The sequence below is a fragment of the Cnephaeus nilssonii genome (genome assembly GCF_951640355.1).
Source record: "Cnephaeus nilssonii genome assembly, chromosome: 4".
NCBI classification, from domain to species: domain Eukaryota; kingdom Metazoa; phylum Chordata; class Mammalia; order Chiroptera; family Vespertilionidae; genus Cnephaeus; species Cnephaeus nilssonii.
In genome coordinates this window covers 6,715,943-6,740,160 of record NC_137075.1, presented here as the reverse complement: position 1 = coordinate 6,740,160, position 24,218 = coordinate 6,715,943, and the positions used below count along the sequence as shown (strand labels likewise).

The following is a 24,218-nucleotide window of genomic DNA, read 5'->3' as shown; positions in this document are numbered from 1 at the left end:
AAGGCTTAATTAAAATCATGCCCTAACCGGTTTGGCTCAGTGGACAGAGCCTCGGCCTGCGGACTAAAGGATCCCAGGTTCGATCCCGGTCAAGGGCATGTACCTTGGTTGCAGGCACATACCCAGTAGGGAGTGTGCAGGAGGCAGCTGAATCGATGTTTCTCTCTCATCAATGTTTCTAACTCTCTATCCCTCTCCCTTCCTCTCTGTAAAAAAATCAATAAAATATATTTAAAAAAATAAATAAAATCAGAACAGCTGTGTTAGTAGTTTCTTCATCTCAGATTTTTATCATTAGTTACATATTGGCCACTGTATTCCCTTCTTTCTATTTGTCAGAATGCTTGAAAGGCAAGTTGTAGTTATATATTGAAGTAGGAGGTAAATTCTAGATTTAACTTTCTTTTTTTAAAAAAAGTTCTATATTAGGTCTGAAAGTGAGTAAAATGCCAATAGGTGATTATCTGATTTGCAGACATTACTCTGAATTTGACTGCCAGAAATGCTCTAGAATGACATATATGGGCCAAAAATGTAATCTTCAGATTCTGTGGGATATAAATGGCTGTAGAAAGAGGTTTAGTTTTTTTCTGCTTTCCTGTCATCTGTTAGTATCATGCTGTCTGATTCAAGTAGTAAGCCAGTTATTTTTTAAAAAACATTAAATGTATTGGAGGGAGAAACCAAGATGGCGGCATAGGTAAACACCTGAACTGCTGCCTCCCACAACAATTTCAAAACTACAACTAAAAGACAAAACGGACATCATCCAGAACCACAGGAAGGCTGGCTGAGTGGAAATTCTATAACTAGAAGGAAAGAGAAAAGCACGCTGAGACTCAGAGGAGCTGCAGAAGGCAGAGGTATGGAGGCGCGTGTGCGGAGAGGGCTGGCAACTGAGTACGCGGCTGGCTCTCTCAATCGGGAGGGAGACAAAAGCTCCCGACTGCTCTGAACTCCAGTTCCAGTCGAGACCCTGGGGACCCAGACTCATTCAGGGAGAAACTGGACTGTCTGGCAGTAGGCAAAACTCGAGGGCGGCTTTCTCTCAGAGGTGCTTGCAGCGATTACCGCAGGACACTGAGACCCAGGGGCCTCTTAGGGCAGGGCTGATGGGAAGCCAATGTTGTCTGCTCCGCCGTGAGACTCCGCCCCATCCAAGCTGAGCACAGAGGCTTTTGCAAGTCTTGTCTCATAAGGGTGTCTCCAGCACAGAAGTTCTCCCAGTGTAGACACAGATGATCCTCATAGCCAATTGGCCTGGAGGTCAATTCCTCCCAGTGATACCAACAACAATCAAGGCTTAACTACAACAAGACTGTGCACACAGCCCACAAAGGGGTGCACCAAGAGTGTCCACCTCAGGTAACTGGGGAGGCTAAGCCACTGAGCCCTATAGGACACCTAGCACACAAAGCCACTCTATCACCTCAGGGAAGCAGCCAAAATGAGGAGACAAAGAAACAGGCACAAATGACAGAAATGGAGGAAAGCAAACGACTGGATATAGAGTTCAAAACCACGGTCATAAGGTTTTTCAATAATTTTCTAGAAAAGGTCAATAAATTTAGCGAGACCCTCGAGGATATGAAAAAGGACCAACTAGAAATTAAGCATACACTGACTGAAATAAAAAATAATATACAGAGATCCAACCGCAGACTAGAGGATTGCAAGAATCAAGTCAAAGATTTGAAATACAAAGAAGCAAAGATCACCCAACCGGAAAAGCAAAAAGAAAATAGAATCCAAAAATATGAACACAGTGTAAGAAGCCTCTGGGACAACTTCAAGTGTACCAACATCCGAATTATGGGGGTTTCAGAAGAGAGAGAGCAAGATACTGAAAACCTATTTGAAGAAATAATGACAGAAACCTTCCCCCACCTGGTGAAAGAAATAGACTTACAAGTCCAGGAAGTGCAGAGAACCCCAAACAAAAGGAATCCAAAGAGGACCCACACCAAGACAACATCATAATTAAAATGCCAAGAGCAAAAGACAAAGAGAGAATATTAAAAGCAGCAAGAGAAAACAGTTACCTACAAGGGAGCACCCATACGATTGTCAGCTGATTTCTCAACAGAAACTATGCAGGCCAGATGGGAGTAGCAAGAAATATTCAAAGTGAAGAATAGCAAGAACCTACAACCAAGATTACTCTACCCAGCAAAGCTATCATTCAGAATTGAAGGTCAGATAAAGAGCTTCACAGAGAAGAAAAAGCTAAAGGAGTTCATCACCACCAAACCAGAATTATATGAAATGCTGAAAGGTATTCTTTAAGAAGAGGAAGAAGAAAAAGGTAAAGATAAAAATTATGAACAACAAATACATATCAAGTGAATCTAAAAATCAAGTGAATAAAAAATCTGATGAACAGAATAAACTGGTGAATATAATAGAATTAGGGGCATAGAAAGGGAGTGGACTGACAATTCTCGGGGGAAAGGGGTGTGGGGGGTGTGGTAAGAGACTGGACAAAAATCGTACACCTATGGATGAGGACAGTGCTGGGGGGGGGGGGCGGGGGGTAAGTGCAGAGGGTGGGGTGGGAACCGGGTTGAGGGGAGCTATGCGGGGGACAAAAGAGGAACAATGTAATAATCTGAACAATAAAGATTTATTTTAAAAAACTTCAAAAAAATAAATGTATTGGAGTAACATTGGTTAATAACATAAATTTCAAGTGTACAACTTCATATATAATACAACATCTTTATACTTTTTGTGTGCTTAGCACCTGAAACCTAGTCATCTTCTGTCACCAGAGCTTCCTCTGACCCAACCCCCTGCCCCACCCTATTCCCTTCTGGTAACCACCATCCTGTTGTCTGTATCTATGAGTTTGTATTTTTTGTTCATATATTTGTTTTATATTTCACATGAGTCAGATCATATGGCTTTATCCTTTTCCATGTGAAATCCCTGGGTTGTGTACCATAGTGTACTTATTTTCTACTGTAGCTGTCTTGACTAGGTTTCTCACATATTTTCCCCACTGTATTTGTTCTGAGTTATATGTACTGTTTTTTCCATCTTTGATATGATATCGTCTTATAATCTTATTTCATTTTTTAATTTGGTTTATTTAGTTTCTTTGTGTGCTTTTAGATAATTTCTGATTATATATCTATGATTTCAGTTTTTAGAGCTTTGTGCATGTTTTTTGGATGTTGCCTGTCACTGAAACCTGGTGGTGACTGCCTTGTTTCAGACTGGTGTATAATCAGTGTTCCCTTTCTTGTCTCTTGGCTTCTGGAATCTCCTGGTCATTTTGTACACAGGTCTCTGTTGCATAGACTCCCTACCTGTTCTTTCTTGGGGGTGGCCGGCAAGTTCTGATGAATGATGTGCCTTGCTAGAAGTTAGTAGTAATTGGATCATAAATTATCTTTATATTGGATCCTGCACATTTATTTTACTGTAATCCAATTTTAGACTTTTTTTTAGCTTTCTTATAGGGAAATCATAAGTGCAAAAATATGAGTTGGATTTTCTCTGAAATTTTTTCCGCCTGTTATTTTTACAAATTTTTTTTTGTTTGTTTCTCCTTTTCCTTTTTTTGATGGGGTAGATACAGAGTAGGACATGATATATATGTGTTTTGTTTTAAAACGATTGGAATCATGATCTTACTCCCTACAAGGAAAAGAGTGGTGTTTTGTATAATGCTCGGGGGTTAGTTTCTGTAAACTATTCCTTGCTGGCTGCAGTGAGCTTTGGGGGAAAGGTCCCAGCATTGGCTGTATACTTATTGACTGGTTACTGTGATAAAATGGCCCGTCCTCTCTCTCAAGATTGAAGAGAATCTCAGGTGTCTTTTGCTATTACAGTTCTTTGTAATTTTCTTTCCTGAATTTAGTTGTTCCAGCTCATACAGAGTTTATTAAAGGTTTTGAATTGTGGATGTTATTAATTATTGAAGAAATTTTAATTAGGTATATTACTCATTCATTCCTCCCTTATTCAGCAGATATTTGTTAAGTGTTCTGGATGGAGAGATTGCACAGTGAACATTATAGTAGGAAGTGAAAGCGAACAACAAAGCAAAGTGCTGTCATCTTACTCATTGTCCCTGTGTGTAGCCTCCACTGTCTAGAAGGCAGGAAATGTGGGGAGTGTAACCAGAACCTGTCCTAAAATCTGTACTCTGAACTTCTAAACCAGTGCTCCCCAGCCTGGCTGTGACCTTGTTCATTAGGGATTTCTACCTTCAGGGAATCAGCACGCTGGCCGAGGGGAACCACTGCCCTTGGCTCCTTCCTGCCCTCATGTTCCTCCTTTGCATCCAGTTCTAAACAAGGGAAATGGTTTCTTCTCTTAGCCCTTAGTGAGTAAAAACAGAAAATGGAGAGGTGAGAGTGATGACCCCACATGGGTGGGGTGGTGAGAAGAGACAGCAAAGTCAAACTGAGAAATAGAAACTGCTTGGTCAGTCATCTCATGACCTTGAAGCTGAGCCACATAGAAGAGAACAAATTCTGTTTGGTCCATCACATTTTATTAAAGAAGATGTTTTATTCTAATTTATTGTTAAAGTTTTTGTTTAGACGAGTGTAAAATTAGATGAAATTTGCTCAAATGAGATTCCTCAATTAAATGCAGAGAGTTGCAGGCTCACTGTGAGGCAGAGCTGAGAAGAGGCTCCTGGGCCAGTGCTGTGAGCAGAGGCCACAGAACCTCCTAGGCACTGCAACACGACTTCAACGAGGCAGGGCCACGGTCTCTAGGGTTTTTAGGAAGTGATATGGTTGAAGAGTCAGTGTTTTTTTGAGAGAGGGTCTGGAAGGATAGTGCTGTGCAGTCTCTAGCTCCTACCCCAGCTTAGCCCTTAAAGGCCTGCTCCTATCATAACTTGCCTGGAGTCCAAGGAATTGGCAGATCTCAGTATACCCATTATTAACCAGACACATATTGGGTGAGCACCGTCATGGGTTCACATTGTACTGCATACTGTGTGTGTGGCGGCAGGGGGTGGGGTACGTCACACCAAGTTTAATAAGTGTAGTTAGTTAACTCATCTCCCAGTTCCTAAAGGATTAAAAGAAATTAAGGAAAAAATAAGAGGGATTACTGGTTGAGGTCCATATATTGTTAGAGCTTAAAACAACTGCCAGTCTGGAATGAAGAAACAAAAGCTATGTAAATTATTTCGCCCCCAAAGCTTTAGGTGTTCTATTGCGTGCTTATGGAGCAGTAGGTGACATTAACATAGAACAGTGATGGGCAACCTTGTGAGCTTGGTGTGTCAAACTTCGCCAAAAAACTGAGCATAACTCGGGTAGTGTGTCACTTTGAGGAAAAAACATTATTTCGCAAATGTTTCATCCTCAAGAGCAGCAAACGTTTCATCCTCGGCATGCGGCCGCCTCAGCAGCCACGTGTCATCAGAAATGGCTACGCGGGTCAGTGCTGACACGCGTGTCATAGGTTCGCCATCACTGACATAGAATCTTCTCATGCCAGAGGTGTTTCCTGGGTGAAGTTGTATTGTGCAGTGGGAGAATGCCTTTTTCTGCCCACCATTTGTAGCTGTGTGAGTTTGGGGATGTTCTTTAATTTCTCCAATCCTCATTTTAAAAAAACACACATATTAACAATGAGGATAATCATAACAACTTTCAAGGTTATTGTGGGGAATTGGACTTCATGTAGGTGAAATGCCTGGTACAATCAGTGCTTGGTAGATAGCATATACTCTGTAAATATCAAGCTGTTGTTATAAACATGATTTGAGTAAATGGAAGAGGAAAGGGAGAATACCTTTAGCAGAAAGCTCAGGGAAATGATCAGTATGAAATGTTTTTGAAATACATTTGTTGTTTTTCTGCTCTATTACATAAAGTTTTCTAAAGTGTCATTTGAATATGGAATTACAATTATAAGACATGGTACAGTATCATAATACTCCTTAAATTCAGTTATTTGTTCAATTTCACCAGATCAGGTTCACTTGTCTTAATTGTTATTTAATCATTTATTGAGCATACATGATAGAGAAGGCTCTTTGCTAAGCACTCTAAGGTGTATTAAGATGAACAAGATACAGTATTTGTTATTAGAAGAACTTGTATGTGGAGGTTGGGCTCCAACATCCAGTTATGGTAAGCAAGGAAGGAGTGTGAGGAGTAGGAGACAGTGGCCTGGGTGGATGGTGCTGATTATAGACTGAACCAGCCTGAAATCCTGACTTAGGACCTGGATGGTTCCCAGGCCTACCAGGGGCCTGGCTACTGCTTTCCTGGTTATAGAAACAGGAGGAAAGACCTTTCACATCCTGTACTTGAGTTTTGGATGATGGTGACAGGAAGAAGCACTTTCTTTAGGTTGATCCTGCAGCATTTTGGAGAGGACCACCTGGTGAGAATTTGATGTGAAGATCTCTTGTTGCCCTTTCTTATGTTGCATATTCTTTGTGGCAGGTCTGTGCTTTCAGTGATTTTGTGTGTGTGTGTGTGTGTGTGTGTGTGTGTGTGTGTGTGTGTGTGTGTGTGTGTTTGAAAGTGGAAATAATGTCTGATTTGTTATTGGGCTATCTCAGTGTTAGTAACTTCCCTTGTCCCTGCTGCTTGTAAAATGCATAAGTAAATCTTTCTTTGAACTGGATTTCCCTGGTGCTTTTATGTTTTTATCCATATTACACCCCAGTCCCCTCACTCTTACATAGATGTAAGTTGATTCACAGTGCTCCCCACACTCAAAGCATTTGTTTGAATGGTGACCATACCCCAAGTAACTGGGCACTGGAGTTTTTTTCCTAACTCTAGAAAATCTTTATTTCTCAGCCATAAACTTCCAGAAGTAGATTGAATAGGAATTTTTATGATTAAATATGAATATTATTATAAAGTAATAAAACATTTTTCACTAAAATAACAACATATAGCACATTTAGATCCAAAGAAACAATGCTTTTTTCCAGCAGTCAAATTAAGTGGAGCTTTTTTGCATGCCTCTTTTGGAGTGGCATTAGAGCTGCTTTACCAGCAACATAGGATCCCCGACTTGTGACTGGATAGTTTTGTTCACTACTTTTCTCCCACATTTTCACTCCTTAAGATCTCCTCCATTTACTAGTAGCTTCTTCTCATCCTGCCCTCAGCCCTTTACTGTTGCTTTGCCATTGTGGCCTGAGAGGATGGTAAGGAAGGGGCCTTCCAAGAACCCTTGAAAAACAGGAGACTCTGACACCCAGAACCAGGATGAGGGTCATTCTGAACCTAAGAGGAAGCAGTTAACCACATACTGCACATGGCACACTTATACCTGTCCCTTTCAAAGTAATGCGGTTGGTGATGGATTGAAAAGCCACCCACCACAGGGATCAGAAGCACCAGCCATTTCCCACACCAGCATCCTGCAAGTCAGAGACCAGCTGTGTAGGTCCTTTGTGTGCTCCTGTCAGGAGGGCCCTGTTACCAGGCACACCCTCCCCATTTGCCTTTTCCTGCTGCTTCCTATGGAGAAGGCATTCCTCAGTGTTCTTTTGTGTGTCAGCTACATTATTACTGAGCAGGGACAGTTGGGGAAATTGATACAAAATAAGGTAATTCTGATAGTAAACTGGGATTTCTGCACATTGAAAGCGAAGGTTTGCCCATCTTTTCACAGATGCAGGTTCCGTGTCTTCATGACTTCTAAGTGACTCCCTTCACTAGAGGAATTCAAGCTAGGGTTTTCCATTATTGAATCTTACAGAAGAAAGAACCAGGGACTTTTCAGTGATAGGATTCTAAAGAGGCATAAGCTGGTGGAGGGCAATGAATAATCAAACCCTGGCAGCACCAAGATTAGAAAGGAAGGGGGGAATTAGTGAAGCTATGAGATTACAATTTGAAACAAATGACATCATCTACCAAGACCTTGGAAAGTACTGTACATATGGAGCATAATTTTAAATAATTAAAATGATTAAATTTGGCAGCACATCCTTAACTTGGAGAGAAAAGAAAAGGCAAAAAATATCAAAAGCTCCTTTGGGAATTTATGAATATAAACAAATGATAAGGAAAACTTTGAGAGCTGAAAAAATTTTTTAAAAATATATTTTTATTGATTTCAGAGAGAAGAAGGGAGAAGAGAGAGATAGAAACACCAATGATGAGAGAGAATCATTGATCGGCTGCCTCCTGCATGTCCCCCCATTGGGGATCAAGCCCACAACCCGGGCATGTGCCCTTGACTGGAATCGAACCTGGGACTCTTCAGTCCCCAGGCTCTCTCCATTGAGCCAAACCAGCTAGGACTGAAAATTTTTTGTTATTTGCTAGAAAATAAGCAGTTGTAAGCCTCATTTGGGATATAAATTCATGTTATGGGCTGCCTCTTCTCTGATCATCAACAAAGAAAATAAATCATGAGAGGTCCTGAGTGACACACTGTCATTGAAGTTCCAGAAAAGCTGCAGGCAGCACTGCTGCCCTGGCTGGAAGCCTCCACTGTGCCGGGTGGTAACAGGCTATCCTGTTTGTACTAGAGAGAAAGGGATGAGAAGCAGGTTAAGGCACTGGCACAGCTGTAAATGTATGGGGTTTAACTGAATTAACAGGAGGTAAGTTAAACCCAGCAGCATACCTGCCTACGTGGGTCATCCCTGCTCCCTCCCTCCTCTGTACTTAATCTCTGTGCATAGCCCCATTGCCAACCACCAGATGTCATCCTTGTCTGCCTCTTGTCTTTGTGCTTTGCCTAGTATAATTTCATCCCTTAGTATAATATCTTCATGTCCATCTACTTCTCTCAGCTACCTTCCCTCCCACTTGGATTATGGCCACAGTTTCCTCCTTGATAACCTGTTCTCCAGTCTTGTCCTCCTTTGGTTCATTTCCCCCCACATGCAGCCATGATGGTTTTTCTTAAGTGTGTTTGATCATGTCACTCCACTCCTTCAATAATTCCCTGGTGCCCTTGAGATAAAATCCCCACCCTTCCCTGAAGTTTTTCTCACCACTTCCTCTCATATATTCTATTGTGTGTCTTAAAGGCCAGGTTCGATCTCTTTCTCTCAACTTTCTGTCTTTGTTATACTGGTTCTTCTGCCTAAATCAGCGGTCGCCAACCTTTCGGACCTCACGGACCATCAGTGATCCAGGGACCACCAGTTGGCAACTGCTGTTCTAAAGGTTTCCTTAAACCAGCGGTTGCCAACCTTTTGTACCTCATGGACCACCAGTGGTCTGCGGACCACCAGTTGGCGACTGCTGGCCTAAATACCTTTCCTCGCCTCCCCTTTAGCTTGGCTAACTAACCTGTTCTTACAGCAAGTCTTAGCTCTCTCCTTGGTTCTCCCATAGCATTTGTTGGTGCCAGCTGACTTGTCTGCTTCACACTCCAACCCAGACTTGAAACAATGGATGGTCACATGGCCTGTGCAGAATGCCTGCATGAGTTGATTCACAATAAAAACTTGTTGACTATTGAATTAAGTAATGATAGGGGACTCAAATGTCTCTTTACTGGTTTTCAGGGTGTCATACTTTTTAGTTGTGTACAATTTCAGATTTGATCAATATTGCCTATACTTAAAAAACCTGGTTATTTGCCTGGTATTCAATATTAATGATCCAAGAGATTCTTTTTGAATTAGTCTATATTTGAGTAAATGGTTGATCCTTGCCAGTTTTTCTTTTTCCTTTCCTTAAGTTGTTGAGAAGAGCTATTTCAGTTGATCATTCTTTTCTTTTATTCTCATTATTCAGCTTATTTGTCAAATATTGTTGAACATTTGAACCTTGTCCATATGGTCCCTGCCCTAAGGTGGTACTGACTCTGGTGGATGAGGACCAACTCATCCTTTATGTGGGACCCACAAATCCCACTAGGTTGTCCTTGATTATCATAGGACCTCTAGAAGCCATCAGAGTGTCACCCTTATTTTATTGAGACTCAGAGAAGTAACATGATTTTCTCAAGTGGCCAAGCAGAAACCAGAATTTAGTCTCTTAGATTTTAATTCTACATTTTTTATCTTGTCTTCTGCTCGATCTTAAGCACTGCAATATATGCTTAATAATCTGATGCCAGGGTAAACCAAGTATTGTCAATTAATTTTTCTGCATAATTTTTCTGTTCTCCTTTTATTTTGAATTAAAACTTGTCACATCACCTTTAAATTTTTTTCAGTGGAAGTCTATAGGTAAACACCAGCAGTCAAATTGAAACTGGACAGTAAATGGGTCCTGCTGCCCACCGCTACCAGAGTCAAATAAGTAGAGACAAGGTTGAATCTTTACGGTGCCAGAACTCTGAGAGAGCAGCAGGTGTAACACCCTGAGAAGACTGCTCTGGCATTTCATTTCAAGTCAGCCCTTATATATGGTTAGAGGGTAGGAAAAAATCTAAAACTAGTGAGTTCCCTGGGTCTACTTTCTGTCATTGTCCTTGCAAAGATTAGCCCTTGAACACTGCAAACATTAGCATTCAAAATGTATCTTTTTTTCTGAGTAATGAACCCATCTGGGCTTCGAGGCTGCCTTTTCTTTATAGCCCTGTTGATTCTTCTTGTAACAGGTCCTCCAATTTCCCAGAGTCTATAAGAAAATATCGTTTCTATTATGTACCCCTCTCCTATGAAAATTTCAGTTGTTGAAACATTATCAGTGGTTTGTGCCTCTTCAGTTACAGGAAAGATACAGCTTCTTGTTCTGGCATTCAAGACCTCACACAGTTTGGCCTGAATCTGCCTTTTCTGCTTTTTTTTTTGCTCTTTCCTTGTCTTCCTCAACTATCCATGTGTTTGTTCAATGTCTTGCTGGCATAAAGAACACATTTGAATGCATTGACTGAGCTTTAGTCAGGACGCATTTGGGTGACACACATTCAAACCAGTGGTTATGGGTATATCACAGACATGTTTTAAGACTGGTGGGAATGGAGAAGGGCAAGTGAGTGACTTAGGTAAGTCAGGAGTTCTTCCAGGGACCATAAGCCTCAGTCTGGACTTGAGGTGGAAGCAGGAGTGACCAGTTGGGCCAACCTAGAGAGGGTTGTTCCTGCCAGAGGGAATGGTTTAATCAAGCCCATGAAAAACTGAAAGAATGTTGTGTGGTGGAACACAAAGCAAAGGGATGTGGGGAACAAGGTCAGCCATCTAAGCAGGGAAGTGAAGACTAAACATGTAAGCCAGTGAAAGTCTATCTCCAATACTGTGGATATAATAAAATATTATTGGACTAGCATTCCCGTTGCAGGAAAAATCCTGCAATAGGGTTTCCTGCTGCACTCTACCCCGACCCGCCTTCTCCGCCAGCCCGCCTGCTTTTCTCCCTTTTCTGCCAGCCCTCCCGCTCTCCTTCCTTCGCCCCCGGCCCGCCTCCGCTCCTCCCTTCTCCTCCCCCCGGCTTGCTTGCTTCTCTGCAGCTTTGCTCCCTTCTGCAGCTCTTGGCTTCTTTCTACGCTATCTTGATATGCAAATTAGCCGCCATCTTTGTTGGGGTAATTTGCATACTTGTCCTGATTGGTTGGTGGGTGTGGCTTTGGCTGGTGGGCGTGGCTTGGGCGTAGCGAAGGTACAGTCAATTTGCATATTTGTCTATTATTAGGTAGATGTGTCAACTTGTACCTCTGCTTCCATTAAATCTAATATGGAAGTGAGCCAGGACTAGCACTGATCTTGTTGCTCTTACTGTCTCTCTCCCACCCCCAGCCCCATGTGTGCCATATTGACTGTTCATAACCTTTTACATGTCCTTCCTTGCCTGACCTCTAGTGGATTTAGTGGTAATCAGCAAAATGCTCACAGGGGAGCAATGTTACGATGAAGCAGTATCCTGGAAAAGCCACTACCAAGTCTTTGAAATGAAAGAGATTAGCCCAGGCTGGTAGCTCAGTTGGTTAGAGCGTCGTTCTGATATGCCAAGGTTGCGGTTTGATTCCAGGTTAGGACACATATAAGAATCAACCAATGAATGCATAAATAAGTGGAACAACAAATTAATGTCTCTCTCTTCTTCTCTCTCTAAAAATTAAATAAAATAGGTAAGTTTGTAATGTAAAATGTGACCAGACAGAGTGATAATCTTTAAACTTTCAAACACTCAGACTGGTAATTCTACGAGTTAGGGACCTTGCCTGTCGTATAGCACAGGTTCAGACACGGGGTAGGCATGATGCCGAATAAGGATGTGTGTATATGTGAATAATTGCATGTGTGTGTGTGTGTAGAATATCTATACATATACAGATCTACAACGTAGTGATTAGACATTTAAATAATTTACCAAGTGATTCCCTTCAATAATTCTAGTACCCATCTGGCACCATACATAGTTATTATAAGTTATTACAGTATTATTGACTATATTCTCTATGCTGTACTTTACAGCTCCCTGACTGTTTTATAACTGCCAATTAGTATTTCTCAGTTCCTTTCTCTTTTTCACCCAGCCCCCCAACCACCTTCTCATCTGGCAACCATCAGTTTGTTCTCTGTACCATATAAGTGAAATTATATGGTATTTGTCTTTCTCTTTTTGACTTATTTCATTTAGCATATTACCCTCTGGGTCCATCCATGTTGTTTCAAATGGTAAGATTTCATTCTTTTTTATAGTTCAGTAATATTATATAAAACATCACCATGTCTTCTTTATCCATTTGTCTTTTGATTGGAGCATTTAATCCATTTGTATGTAAAGCAATTATAAGTATACAGTTATCACTTTGTTTTATGATTGTTTTTTGTAGTTCTTCTCTGTTCATTATTTTCTTGCTCTCTTGTATGTTGATGACTTTTTGTAGTGTTGTGTTTGATTCTTGTATATCTTATAGGTTTTTGGTTTGTGGTTACCATGTGTATCATATATACCAAGTTTTTAAAAAAATATATATTTTATTGATTTTTTACAGAGAGGAAGGGAGAGGGACAGAGAGCTAGAAACATCGATCAGAGAGAAACATCGATCAGCTGCCTCCTACACAACCCCCACCAGGGATGTGCCCGCAACCAAGGTACATGCCCTTGACTGGAATCGAACCTGGGACCTTTCAGTCCACAGGCAGACGCTCTATCCACTGAGCCAAACCGGTTAGGGCCATATATACCAAGTTTATAAGCAATCTGTTTTAAGTTGATGGTCACTTAAGTTTGAAAACATTATAAAATCACTACCATTTTTACTCAGCCCTTTTCACTTTTATTTTTTTGTCATCATTTTTTATTTCGTGTGTGTGTGTGTGTGTGTGTGTGTGTGTGTGTGTGTTTGTGTATTTGTGTGTACCTCTTAATTTACTATTGCAATTACTCATGATCTTCCTACATTTGCCTTTAAACCTATGTACTACTAGCCTTAGTCTTGGTCGATCCACAGCTTTTATAATGTGTTTATTTTTGTCAGAGAGAATTGTTTTCTTTGTGATATTTTCTTACTATGTTTTTTTATTTTTTCCCTTCTTCTTAACAAAGACCCTTTAACATTTCTAGTAATACTGATTGGGTGGTGGTGAATCTTTCAGCTCTTTCTTGTCTGGGAAGCTCTATCCTTTGATTCTAAATGATAGCTTTGCCATTTTATTATTCATATTTTTAATTTCATTTTGTTCTTTTTCAGGAAGTCCCTTTTACATTACTTGTAATGCTGGTTTGGTGATGATGAACTTTTTAGCTTTTTCTTGTCTGGGAAGCTCTTCATTGTTCTTCAGTTCTAAACGATAGCTTTGCTAAATAGAGTAATCTTGGTTTAAATCCTTGCTCTCATCACTGAAGATTTTGTGCCAATCTCTTCTGGCCTGAAAAGTTTCTGTAGAGAAATCAGCTCACAGTCTTATGGACTCGCTTGTAGATAACTAACTGCTTTTCTCTTGCTGCTTTTAAGATTCTCTGTCTTTAATCTTTGGCATTTTAATTATGATGTGTCTTGGTTTGGACCTCTTTGAGTTTATCTTGTTTGGGAATCTCTGTACTTCCTGAACATTATTTCCTTTCTTCAGGTTAGGGAAATTTTCGGTCATTATTTTTGCAGATAGATCTACTAGGTCTCTAGTCTTGGTAGAGTGGTCTTATGTAACAGGTGTCCTGTGTGCCCCAGTGTTACAGTCTCCCTGCTCACCTGAGTCTGTTGCTCCAGGTGTGTCCCTTGTGTGTGCCCTCCTGTTGTAGTTAAACCTTGATTGCTATTGGCATGTCAGTGGGAGGGATTGACCCTTAGGCTGATTGGCTGTGAGGACTAGTCGTGGCTGTAGCTAAGGAGCTGGGGTGTAGGGGCTGATCCACCTAGCAGGATTAACTTTAGTGGGGTTCTAGTGCCCACTGAGCCTGCCTTTTTGGTGTATTGGTTGTGGAAGTGGTTGGGTGGTGCTCTAGTGTTGTGTGAAGCTGGCCACCAGGTGTGTTGGTTTTAGGGCCTCTTTGGAGGAGCGCTGGTGTAGGCCAAGGTCAGCCACTGCCTGTGCAGCACCTGGAGCCACCCATATGAGCTAAAAGGTGATTTTCAGATGTGCTGAAGGTATCTGGGAGAGGCTAAAGTGCAAACTAATGCGGGGTTCCACTAGTGCTGGGCTTGGGGCTGTTTAGAAAGAGGTATGGGGCATGCTAAGGCCACATGTTGCTTGTTTGTGGATTGTGAACCTTTGAGAGATTTTAGGAAAGACCCCAGCATGAGCCAAGACAGGTCATTTGTTTGTAAAAACCACTGAAAGTGGCATGACTGGGCCCATAAGTTGAGTAGGGCAAGTTTTCAGGGAATCTTCGGGAGAATGGTGTTAGCTAGGTAGATGGAGACTTGGGATATGTCATTCACGAGTTCAGCAAAGAAATATATTCTCTGGCAGCACTTCTGCCTGGGAGAAAGATGCTTCTCCAGCCCTTGCCCTGAAGGCAGACATTCAGTTCCTCCCATATGTCCCTGTCTCTTTTGGAGCTGCTGCCCCCCAATGCTGGAGCTCAAACCAATTGAGTCCATCAGTGAGTAAGTCTGTGTATGGGCCCTTTAAGAGGAACACCTGGGACTCCAGCAGCCCTCTTACTCACTCAGCTACAATCCTGCTGGTTGTCACAGCCAGAAATTATGGGGACTTCTCTTCCTGTCATTGGAACACTGGGCTGGGGGGCATGGTATGGGGCTGGGGTCCTTCTCTCCTCAAGGGGTAACCTCCAAAGTTGAGGTATCCCTGTTTTTAACTACTACACATGGGTGTCTCCTCCCCTCCTACTAGTCTCAACATGGTTTCTGAATATTCTTAGTTATAGGACTTCTGTGTAGCTAGTGTTTCCGGTAGTTCTGAATGATGGTGGTTCTGTAATTTAGTTGTAAATTTGATGTGATTATGGGAAGAGGCAAGTACAGTGTTTATCTACTCCACCATCTTGACTGGAAACTCACAGAGTTTATATTCATGTTTTTATTTTATTATTTTTGTTTTCTCCACTGGTACTTCATACCTTGAACTTAGAAGAATGCTCAGTTAGAACAGAAACTTGATCTTTCTTGTTCTTTATCCTCAGTATAGGGAACTCAGCAGCACCTGGCACCTAGAAGATGCTCATTGATTGATTGCTGAATAAATGTATGAAAACCACGGCAGACCTGACTGACCTTGCCAAACCCCCCAGTAGTCATTCTCATGCTATCTAATAAAGTGCTAACTTACCTCATTATAATGTAACTAGAGGCCCGATGTATGAAATTTGTGCAAGAGTAGGCCTTCACAGCCCCAGCTGCCTCAGCTGGCCCTCTCAGCCCCAGCTTCGTCTGTTAGGTCATCCGGACGGTCGTTCCGCTGTTCGGCCATTTGGTCAATTTGCATATTATGCTTTTATTATTATAGATTATGAAGACATATGGAATAGAAATAACGATGCATTTTGAAGTCATCTAAATACCTATTTTGTCTCACCATTGACTACAGCCATTTGAAAATCAAGAATGCATTCTTAATGACCATGAAATAGTTTATGTAGATAATAAGGAGGTAAAATACTACCCCAGAATAATCTTTTGACATCAACGAGGCTAAATAAACACAATAGCTGGTATATAGGAGAGACTCAGTGCACATTTGTTCAATTTAACTAAATTCAGTTGAGTAGCCTTGCCAGGAAAAATATAAAGCTGTTGTATAAATTTGTGACTTTTGGAAGAGTCAATGCTTTGCTTAAGCTATTTTGTTTTTAGTAAACTGTTCTCTGTCTCTTAGGATTTGTTCACTTATTTTGCTCTTTGTTACTCATGAGCTGGTCAGGTTCTCTGCTGGTGTCAGGTACTTACTCCATCTGGTCTCACCGACTAAATTGTAAGGTTGTGTAATATGAACTGTGTCTCACCCTTCTTTGTGCCAGCGCTGACCATTGTTGACCTTTCTCCCTGCAGAGCTGATGGTCTGTAGTCAGCTCATCTTTGCAGGTCTTTTCTCAGGGATGGACATACTGCAGTGGGGCTTCACTCTTTTCAGTAAGGGCTGTGGTCTCTGCTAAAATCACACCTAAATGGCCTCCAGCTAAGTAAATATTTAAATCTTAAAGGTTATTACTTTTTCTGGATAAGTTAGCACATCAGGTACTTCAAGAGCTTGATGGGGAGAGGTGAGAAAAGTCACAGCTACATGGGTGGGGCTGTGTGAATTTCCCAGAGAGGTTTGGGGGAGGGTTGAGGAATATTTAATGTGGTTTGAGGGAGGATTATGTGAACAATTAGTGTTTAAATTATGACTTTAAAATAGGTAGAATTGTGTTAGTTAGAACTGACTTTAGCAGAGTGGTTAGCATTCTTTTTTTTTTTTTTTCAGATATGCCTCAAGTTTATTAAAGATGCCCTATACACACATTTGCTACTAAAATTTGAAATAGTACATAAAAAATGTGTTACAACTGAAATGAGTATAAGAATAAGGTGTATGCTTAAAAGGACTCCATGTCATAATTCTCAGCTATACCAGAAGAAGGACCTGGATGTGATAGGCAATGACTACAGCCACATTGAAATACTGGTTTATTCCTATTCTTGCGGTTTTGAAGAGCCTCATTCCTTCCCCTTAGCCGTATTGGAAACCGTCCTTTGAGGTCTCTTTTAAGACTTGCTGTTGTCCTCATTCCACGTCTCCTTCTATAGAACAGTCCATAACTCATCCCCAGTACATACCCCGTTAATTCTTTTTCTCTGTCCTGCTGTTGGGGTGAATGTTTTTGTGGAAGGGAAGAGAATTTGATACTAGGGTTGAGAGTCAAGTTACTAAGGTTCTTTGCTAGTGCTTCTGAGACAGCTTGAGTGTCAGCTGGATCTCCTTCGTCAGGCATCTGAGAAAATGACCCAATGGAGGGGGCGGGGGCGGTTGAGCTTCCTTGGTGAATCCATTGCAAGTCAGCATTCTTTAACAGTTAGGTTTATTTCATCTGTAATCTTTAATTTTGAGCTTGTCAATGTCAGAAACATTCAAACCTGTGAAGAATTTTTATGCGTTTATATGAGTCAAATTGTTGATGTTGGGAAGCAAAATCTCAACAGATTGAGATATTGCTCCAGAGAATGGCAGTTTTGCTACTTGTTTTATATATTTCGATCAAAAGAGCCGGAAATGGGTTACATGAAATCCATTGGTGATAGATTAGGAAGGTGGGAGAAAGTAACAGGGAAACCTCTGGGATTGGATAAAAAGAAAAATATATAGACACATATACTTCTTTTACATAGGTGAGTATAGGATAGTTAACAGTCAATAATTAATTCAATAACAATGAGGGGATTGTGGTCTCTGCAGAGTGTTGCCTGTGCTTTGAGAGGTCCAGAAAAGGAAAATGACCTTGACATTCCAGTGATATGTTATAGTAGATGCAAAAAGACAATAGACAGGCTCAGTTACAGTAAAGAAGATGCTGGCCTAGTACATGACTACCTACCATAAATTGTTTTTAGTTGAAAATTTTTTAATTTCAGACCATTCTTTGTGGTTATTTTAGGTCTCTGAGTTTGCAAGGCAGTCATGCAGGCCTCCCCTGAGCTTGTCAGGTTTATGTGGCCTCTTTTTCGTCCACAAGCGTAATGTACCATGAATTTTTTCCTTTTAATTCTTGCCAATCAGAAACATTACTGAGCCGAACTGAGACCACAGCACTCTTCCAATTGTATACACATTGCACACATTTGGGACACCATTTTTCTTGACTCTCCTAAGTGGGATTTTTTTCTGTATGGCTAATGTATCTGTTTTGTCACACTTGACTTCACATCTGAAGTTTGATGTGGCAGTTTTATTTTGCTTGGCTTGTGAAAATGCTTTTTCCCATTGTTTTTATTTTCCCCCAAAATTGGAGTGCCCTTGCCAAAGCATATTTTTTTTGGGGAGGGATGTTAATCCTTACCCAAGGGTATTTTTTCCATTGCTCTTTTTTTTTGCGGGGGGGGGGGGGGGGGCGCGGTGCGGGGGATAGAGTCATAGAGGGAGGGGAGATATTGATGTGAGAGAGACGCATTGATTGGTTGCCTCTTGCACACGCCCTGACCCAGGATCAGGCCTGCAACCCAGGTACATGCCCTTGACTTGGAATGGAACCCAGATTCTTTGGTCCGTGGGCTGACCAAGCCGAACAGGCCAAAGCGCCACAGCACATTTTGTAGTTAACATATTTCTCCTCAAGATCTGGGGCTACTGTCTTAAACTTGGTTTGTAGGAAACACCTGGCAATTCTTCGTCCTTTGTATTCTGCTATTTTGATATTTAAAATAGTGCTAAATCAGCTGGGTTCTTTGGTTGGCCATCCTCATTTTAGGGTTACTCAGAGAAATCTGTCCTTCAGACACGTGCTGTACAAAGGTAAAGTTAGCCTATTGGCTTGCCCCTGGTGTAGTTTTATTGCTTCATACTCTTCAGTTTTGAAATATATCTGGGTTAGGATTGAAGATAAATGCAAACCAGCATGTTATTGAAAGCTTTTTTTTTAAATGCTTTCTTTTCTAAGCAATGTCCAGGCAGCTCAGAAATGTTGCTCTCTAACCTGTATAACCACCTGGGTGTGTTTTCAAATAAAAATTCGCTGGTGGTCTCCATTTTCCTCAGCAGCACTGCATACTCTTATGTCCAGAAGCAGAGATTTCCTTGATTTTTCTTTGTGTGGAAACTTTCTGATTATCTCATCCAGGATCTAGATTCCAAAGTTTAAATTCTAGAGTGGACTTAAAAAGGGTATGTGAACTCTGCTGAGGGGCATTTGTGTTTTCCTCTGTTATCAGTCAGGCTCAGTCCTTCTCGGGCAGTGGTCGCTGACCCATAGTCCGCAGACCACTGGTGGTCCGTGAGGTCCGAAAGGCTGGCTACCGCTGTTCTAGGGCATTCGGGATCTAAGGCAAGGCCTGTCCTAGTAGGGGTTTTGGGAAAAGCTCTGGACTAGGTAATTCCAGCCAGAGACCAGAGTTCTGATCCAGTTCTGTTATCACCCAACTAGATACCTCTCTCAGCCTCACTCACCTCATCTGTGAGTATTAGGTCAAACCCTGATCTCGAAGACTCCTCTGAACTCACGACTTGTTTTGTGTCACTGAACCAGGTAGAGATGATACCTGGCTTGTCAACCACGCAGAAAACCACCTGTGACACAGTGAGCATAGAATCAGACCAAGAGTTATGACTTAACCATAAAGGAAAATGCAAATATCTTCCTTGTGTCACACTTGATAGGGAGAGTGTGAAACGATTCCTGCTGCTTGGGTTCTGCACAGAAGAACAAACAGTCATCTTACCCATTTCCCATGGCCCTATTTAGACCAGGAAGTGTCCAGTAGAGACATGGGAGCTGCTGGCACCTAAAGGCTCCTCCGCTCAGGGGTTCCTCAGTGCCAATCACTTTTCATTATGAGTTCCTACAGCAGATGGACAGTGTTGGTGGGGAGATTAATCTTTGTGGCTGCATGTTCATCTCCCTGACTTCTGGGAGGGGTCCAACAGCCACAGCCAAGAGAGTTCTGGGGCGTCTCCTGAGAGAACCAGCATGTGCTAGAGAAATAATAGTCCAGCCACCTAGAGGAAAATAAGAGCTCAAGTCATTTTTCTCAACATGTTTTTAAAAATAAGTGTTTTAAATTACAGAAGTTAAAAAACAAACCAATAAAAGCATATTAAATGCAGAAAACTTAGAAAATACAGAAAAGCAAAAAGAAGGCACAATTGCATTAATTCAAATCTAACCAAATATTAGTGTATATTCTTTTAATATGCTTTCTAGGCCTATGCATATTTTCTCCCCAGAATAGTGTCATGTTTCTTTCTTCACCTATTTCCATTTGAATAAAATATTTTCACATGGGTGTTGTTGTTTTTTTGGTGGAATAGCTAGGTATACTGATAATTACTATAACATGCCTTTTTTTAGAAGCCCTTGCAGTCTGTAAAGTCCCCCATTCTTTTTTTTCCCTTTTCTTTATTGATTATTACATATGTATCCTTATTCCCCCATTGCCCCCCCCCCCCCCACATCCCCTCACTCATGCCCTCACCCCCCTGGTGTCTGTGTCCATTGGTTAGGCTTATATGCATGCATACAAGTCCTTTGTTTGATCTCCCCTCCTTACCCCCATTCTTAGCAACTTTTAGGGTTTGTCATTATAGCACCAGATCCTAATCTTTTAGGGAGTCAGGGATTGTCCTTAGGACATTCTTGAATTTACTAGTAAAAGCAGCAGGTCTCAATTCCCAAAGAAATAGCAGTCTTATGTTATTTTGGCTCCACTGTTGGCTCCAAAGAAAAAAGCAACTGAACTGTTGATGAGTCTGAATTGGGTATGAAGGGAACAAAGTAAGAATTTGGGGTGCTGTTACTGTCCAAGGTTCGTGGACCGAGTTCTTGGTGTTGCTCCCCTGCTAATTGCTAGGCAGGAAGCACTGCACGCACAATGGTTTCACTGGAACTTTTCTATGGGAATGATGGGTTAAGGCTTTTGAAAGTTAACTGTATTCATCATGGTTGAAATTATATATAAAAACTTTCAATTTTGATATGCCAAAAAGTCTCCAAAAATTAATAACTTAGCACATTTGTTATTTAACTATTTTATAAAAAAATCCTAGTTGATTAGGAAACCCCTTCATAAAGGTTATTTTTACCAGGAGGTTTCTGGCCTAATCTTACCTAGGCAAGTTTAATTGAGGCAAGTTTGAGAAACTCTTCTTTTGCTTATCTTTCTCCTTCCATCAAAACCCCAATGCCTTGCCATAGCCGGTTTTGCTCAGTGGGTAGAGTAGTGGCCTGCAGACCAAAGGGTCCCAGGTTTGATTCCAGCCAAGGACACATACCTTAGATGCAGGCTCCTCCCTGGCCCTGGCCCTGGTCCTGGTCGGGGCCCATGCAGGAGGCAACCAGTCAATGTGTTTCTCTCACATTGATGTTTCTCTCTGTTTCTTCTCTCTTCCACTCACTCTAAAAGATCAATGGAAAAATATCCTTTGGGTGAAGATTAACAAAAAACAAACCAAACCCAAACAAAAAAACCCCCAATGCCTTTAGCTATGAAACTATAGTATACTATATGCAGTTTTAATAGTTGTCCAAGCACCAGATAATTGAAATTGCATAAGATTCAATAGGTGTTTCTATAATTAAGCACCCAATAAGAGGCCAGGAGCTATAGAACAGTGAGTCATTGGCTGATGTAGGAAAAATTGCCTCACTACAAAGGCATGTTGAGGATAAGTCTAGGTGTTCCCTCCGGTGTATATATGATCATCCTTGTCTTTTCTTTCCTTAGGTGTTTCTTTATAAGTTGTTGAACTCAAAATAGTTTTCATTCTGTTGCTGGAAGCTGATTTTAAGATCATTCTGACTTTTTAATGATTTTGGTCTTTCTTTCCTCCCCTAACTTAATTCTTTTGTTTTCTTACTCAGTCTTTCCTTATGGAATCTCTCTCTTTTTTTTTTTTTACTGGAAAAATTCTTCTATTATGGAATTCTAAATTGTTATATAACTTACAAGTCTATACATGCCCTTGGAAATTGTTCTAAGGCAGTGATCATAAAACCAAATGCCCATGGGGGTAGGAATGTCCGAAAGTGAGGAGCAACACCTGATGAGTGTCAGGGAAGTGGGAGGGGCAACCACCAGGGACTGGAACCTTAGGAGCTACCTGCAGGGGCTGGCAGCTGCTACATTCCTGCAGATTATGGCCGTTGGGGCGGGGGCCTGGTGCTGCCAAATGATCTGAGTTCTCAAAAGAAACTGGAAATACGGATTGTTTTCTTTGTAGTATGTTTGAAAATAAAAATTATATACGTTGCCTTAAATTTTAAAAAAAATGTAGGCATCAAACAAAACATGTCCATGTCCCAGATTATGCCCACAAAAGGCCAGTTTATAGTCTTTGCTCTAAAGGATGTTTTGCTTTTTTTCAGAAATTAACACTATTAATGAAGGAGAGTGTGTGGGTGCTAATGTGTCTTAAAGCTGGCTGGGTTTTATTATTTTTTTAAATCACCTTTAGCAAGGAAATATTACTTAACTGTAGAGTTTAGATGAATTACTTATAGCACATAACTCTTTAATTGCATGTTATAACGTCTTGTTATTTTGTAGTAGCTCAGGTACAGAGCATACTTTTAAAAAGACAATGGAGTTTTAGGCTAATAGATCTCCAGCCAAGTGCCTAATTTTGATGTATGACTTTGTCTTAATTTCTAAATAAAAGTGTTCTCAATTGAATCTAGAAGAATCTATAAACACAATAACTGTAGGATTTTTTTCTAGAATCCTTGACCATATTAGCAATGTAAGGTTGAAAAAATTGAAAATTAATCTTGACTCTACTTAGTTATCAGATGGATATTCATGTATTTTCTTTTTCTTTCTTTAAAGATTTGAACATGGAATTCAATCCTTCAGACCATCCTCGAGCCAGCACAATATTTCTCAGTAAATCTCAGACAGACGGTAGGTCGCTAATTTATATATTTTTTTCTTTCAAAAAAAGCAAGGCCCATGTTAATAACTAGTTTAAGTTTTCATTTCCCTCTAGAATCCTTTGTAATGACCCCCCCCCCCCCCCCCAAATATATTGTTTGATGGTAGTTCTCTTGGGGTTTCTTTCTTTTGTCTTAAGTTATATTTTTAGAATTTTCTATTTGAAGCAATGTTGCCAATCAGCTGTGAACATTCTGTGTCAGTAGTTTCCTAAACTGAGAGTCAGAAATTTTTCTTTAAGAATTAATATCTGCATAAATTCTCTAAAGATCAGAAGCATTGGTTTATTAGACGGTATGTAAAAGAAAGCAAAGTATGTTTTATCCCAGGTGTGTGTGGAATTTCTCCTGAGGTTTTTTTGTTGGTTTGTTTTTTCTTCTCTTTCCAGTACCAGCTTATCTCACTTTTCCCTGGCCCTTAGCTACAAAGGAGAGATAAAACTTATACAGTGAACATAAATCTTCTCATTTGGATTCCTATGGAAAAGAGTAGCAGGAGAAAGGTGTTATATGATGATATTGTGACCAGGATGTTATATTACAACTAGAGGCCCCATGCACGAAATTTGTGCAAGGGGCTTGGCCCTCACAGCCGTGGCAGCTTGCCTCGGCCCTTGCAGCCAAACCCTCACAGCCCCAGCTTCGTCCATGATATCTGGTCTAATTAGCATATTATACTTTTATTATTATAGATAGAGTCCTGTGTGATTCTATCCCTGACTTGGCAAATTGCTAAGCTTTAATTTAGAGAAGGTCCTCAATTGACTAGAAAATAATCCTACCTAATAAAATAGTAATATGCAAATTGACTGCACCTTCACTACGCCCAAGTCACGCCCACCAGCCAAAGCCACACCCACCAGCCAATCAGGGCGAGTATGCAAATTACCCAACAAAGATGTCAGTTAATTTGCATACGCCAAGGGAGGGAGGAGTGAAGACTGAAGACAACTTAGAAGGAAGAGGGAGGAAAAGCGGAAAGCAAGGTGGCTGCCAGAGGGAAAGCGGGGGGCCGCGGAGCGGGGGTGCAGGTGCGGTAGCGGCAGCACACGCGGCCGCAGCAGCTGCTTGCAGGATTCTTCCTGCAAATGGGCTACTAGTTTAACATATTTAAGACAGTAAGTTCATTATGGGAATTGATAACTCCTCAGTAATGATTAGGTAATAATTTTGATATGGTATAATGCTGATATAATAATATTGGTGATCTTTAGTTAAGCAGACCACTGACTTGATTTGAGACAACTAGGTGTATTTTTTTTTTTTTAAATCAATGTTTTTAAGACAAAGAATAAATCATTGTACACTTTAAATACTTGTGAAGCTTTGAATGTATTGGAGGGGA

General features: G+C 40.9%; 1 protein-coding gene across 1 annotated transcript in view; it reads left to right on the top strand.

Moving 5' to 3' along the window:
* Nucleotides 1-24,218, top strand: part of CCNY (cyclin Y) — a 228,363-nt gene that overhangs the window by 79,013 nt on the left and 125,132 nt on the right. Inside the window, exon 2 of the mRNA XM_079769141.1 lies at nucleotides 22,770-22,844. Within this exon, the coding sequence (XP_079625267.1) occupies nucleotides 22,770-22,844 (75 nt within the window). The remainder of the gene's footprint in view (nucleotides 1-22,769; nucleotides 22,845-24,218) is intronic.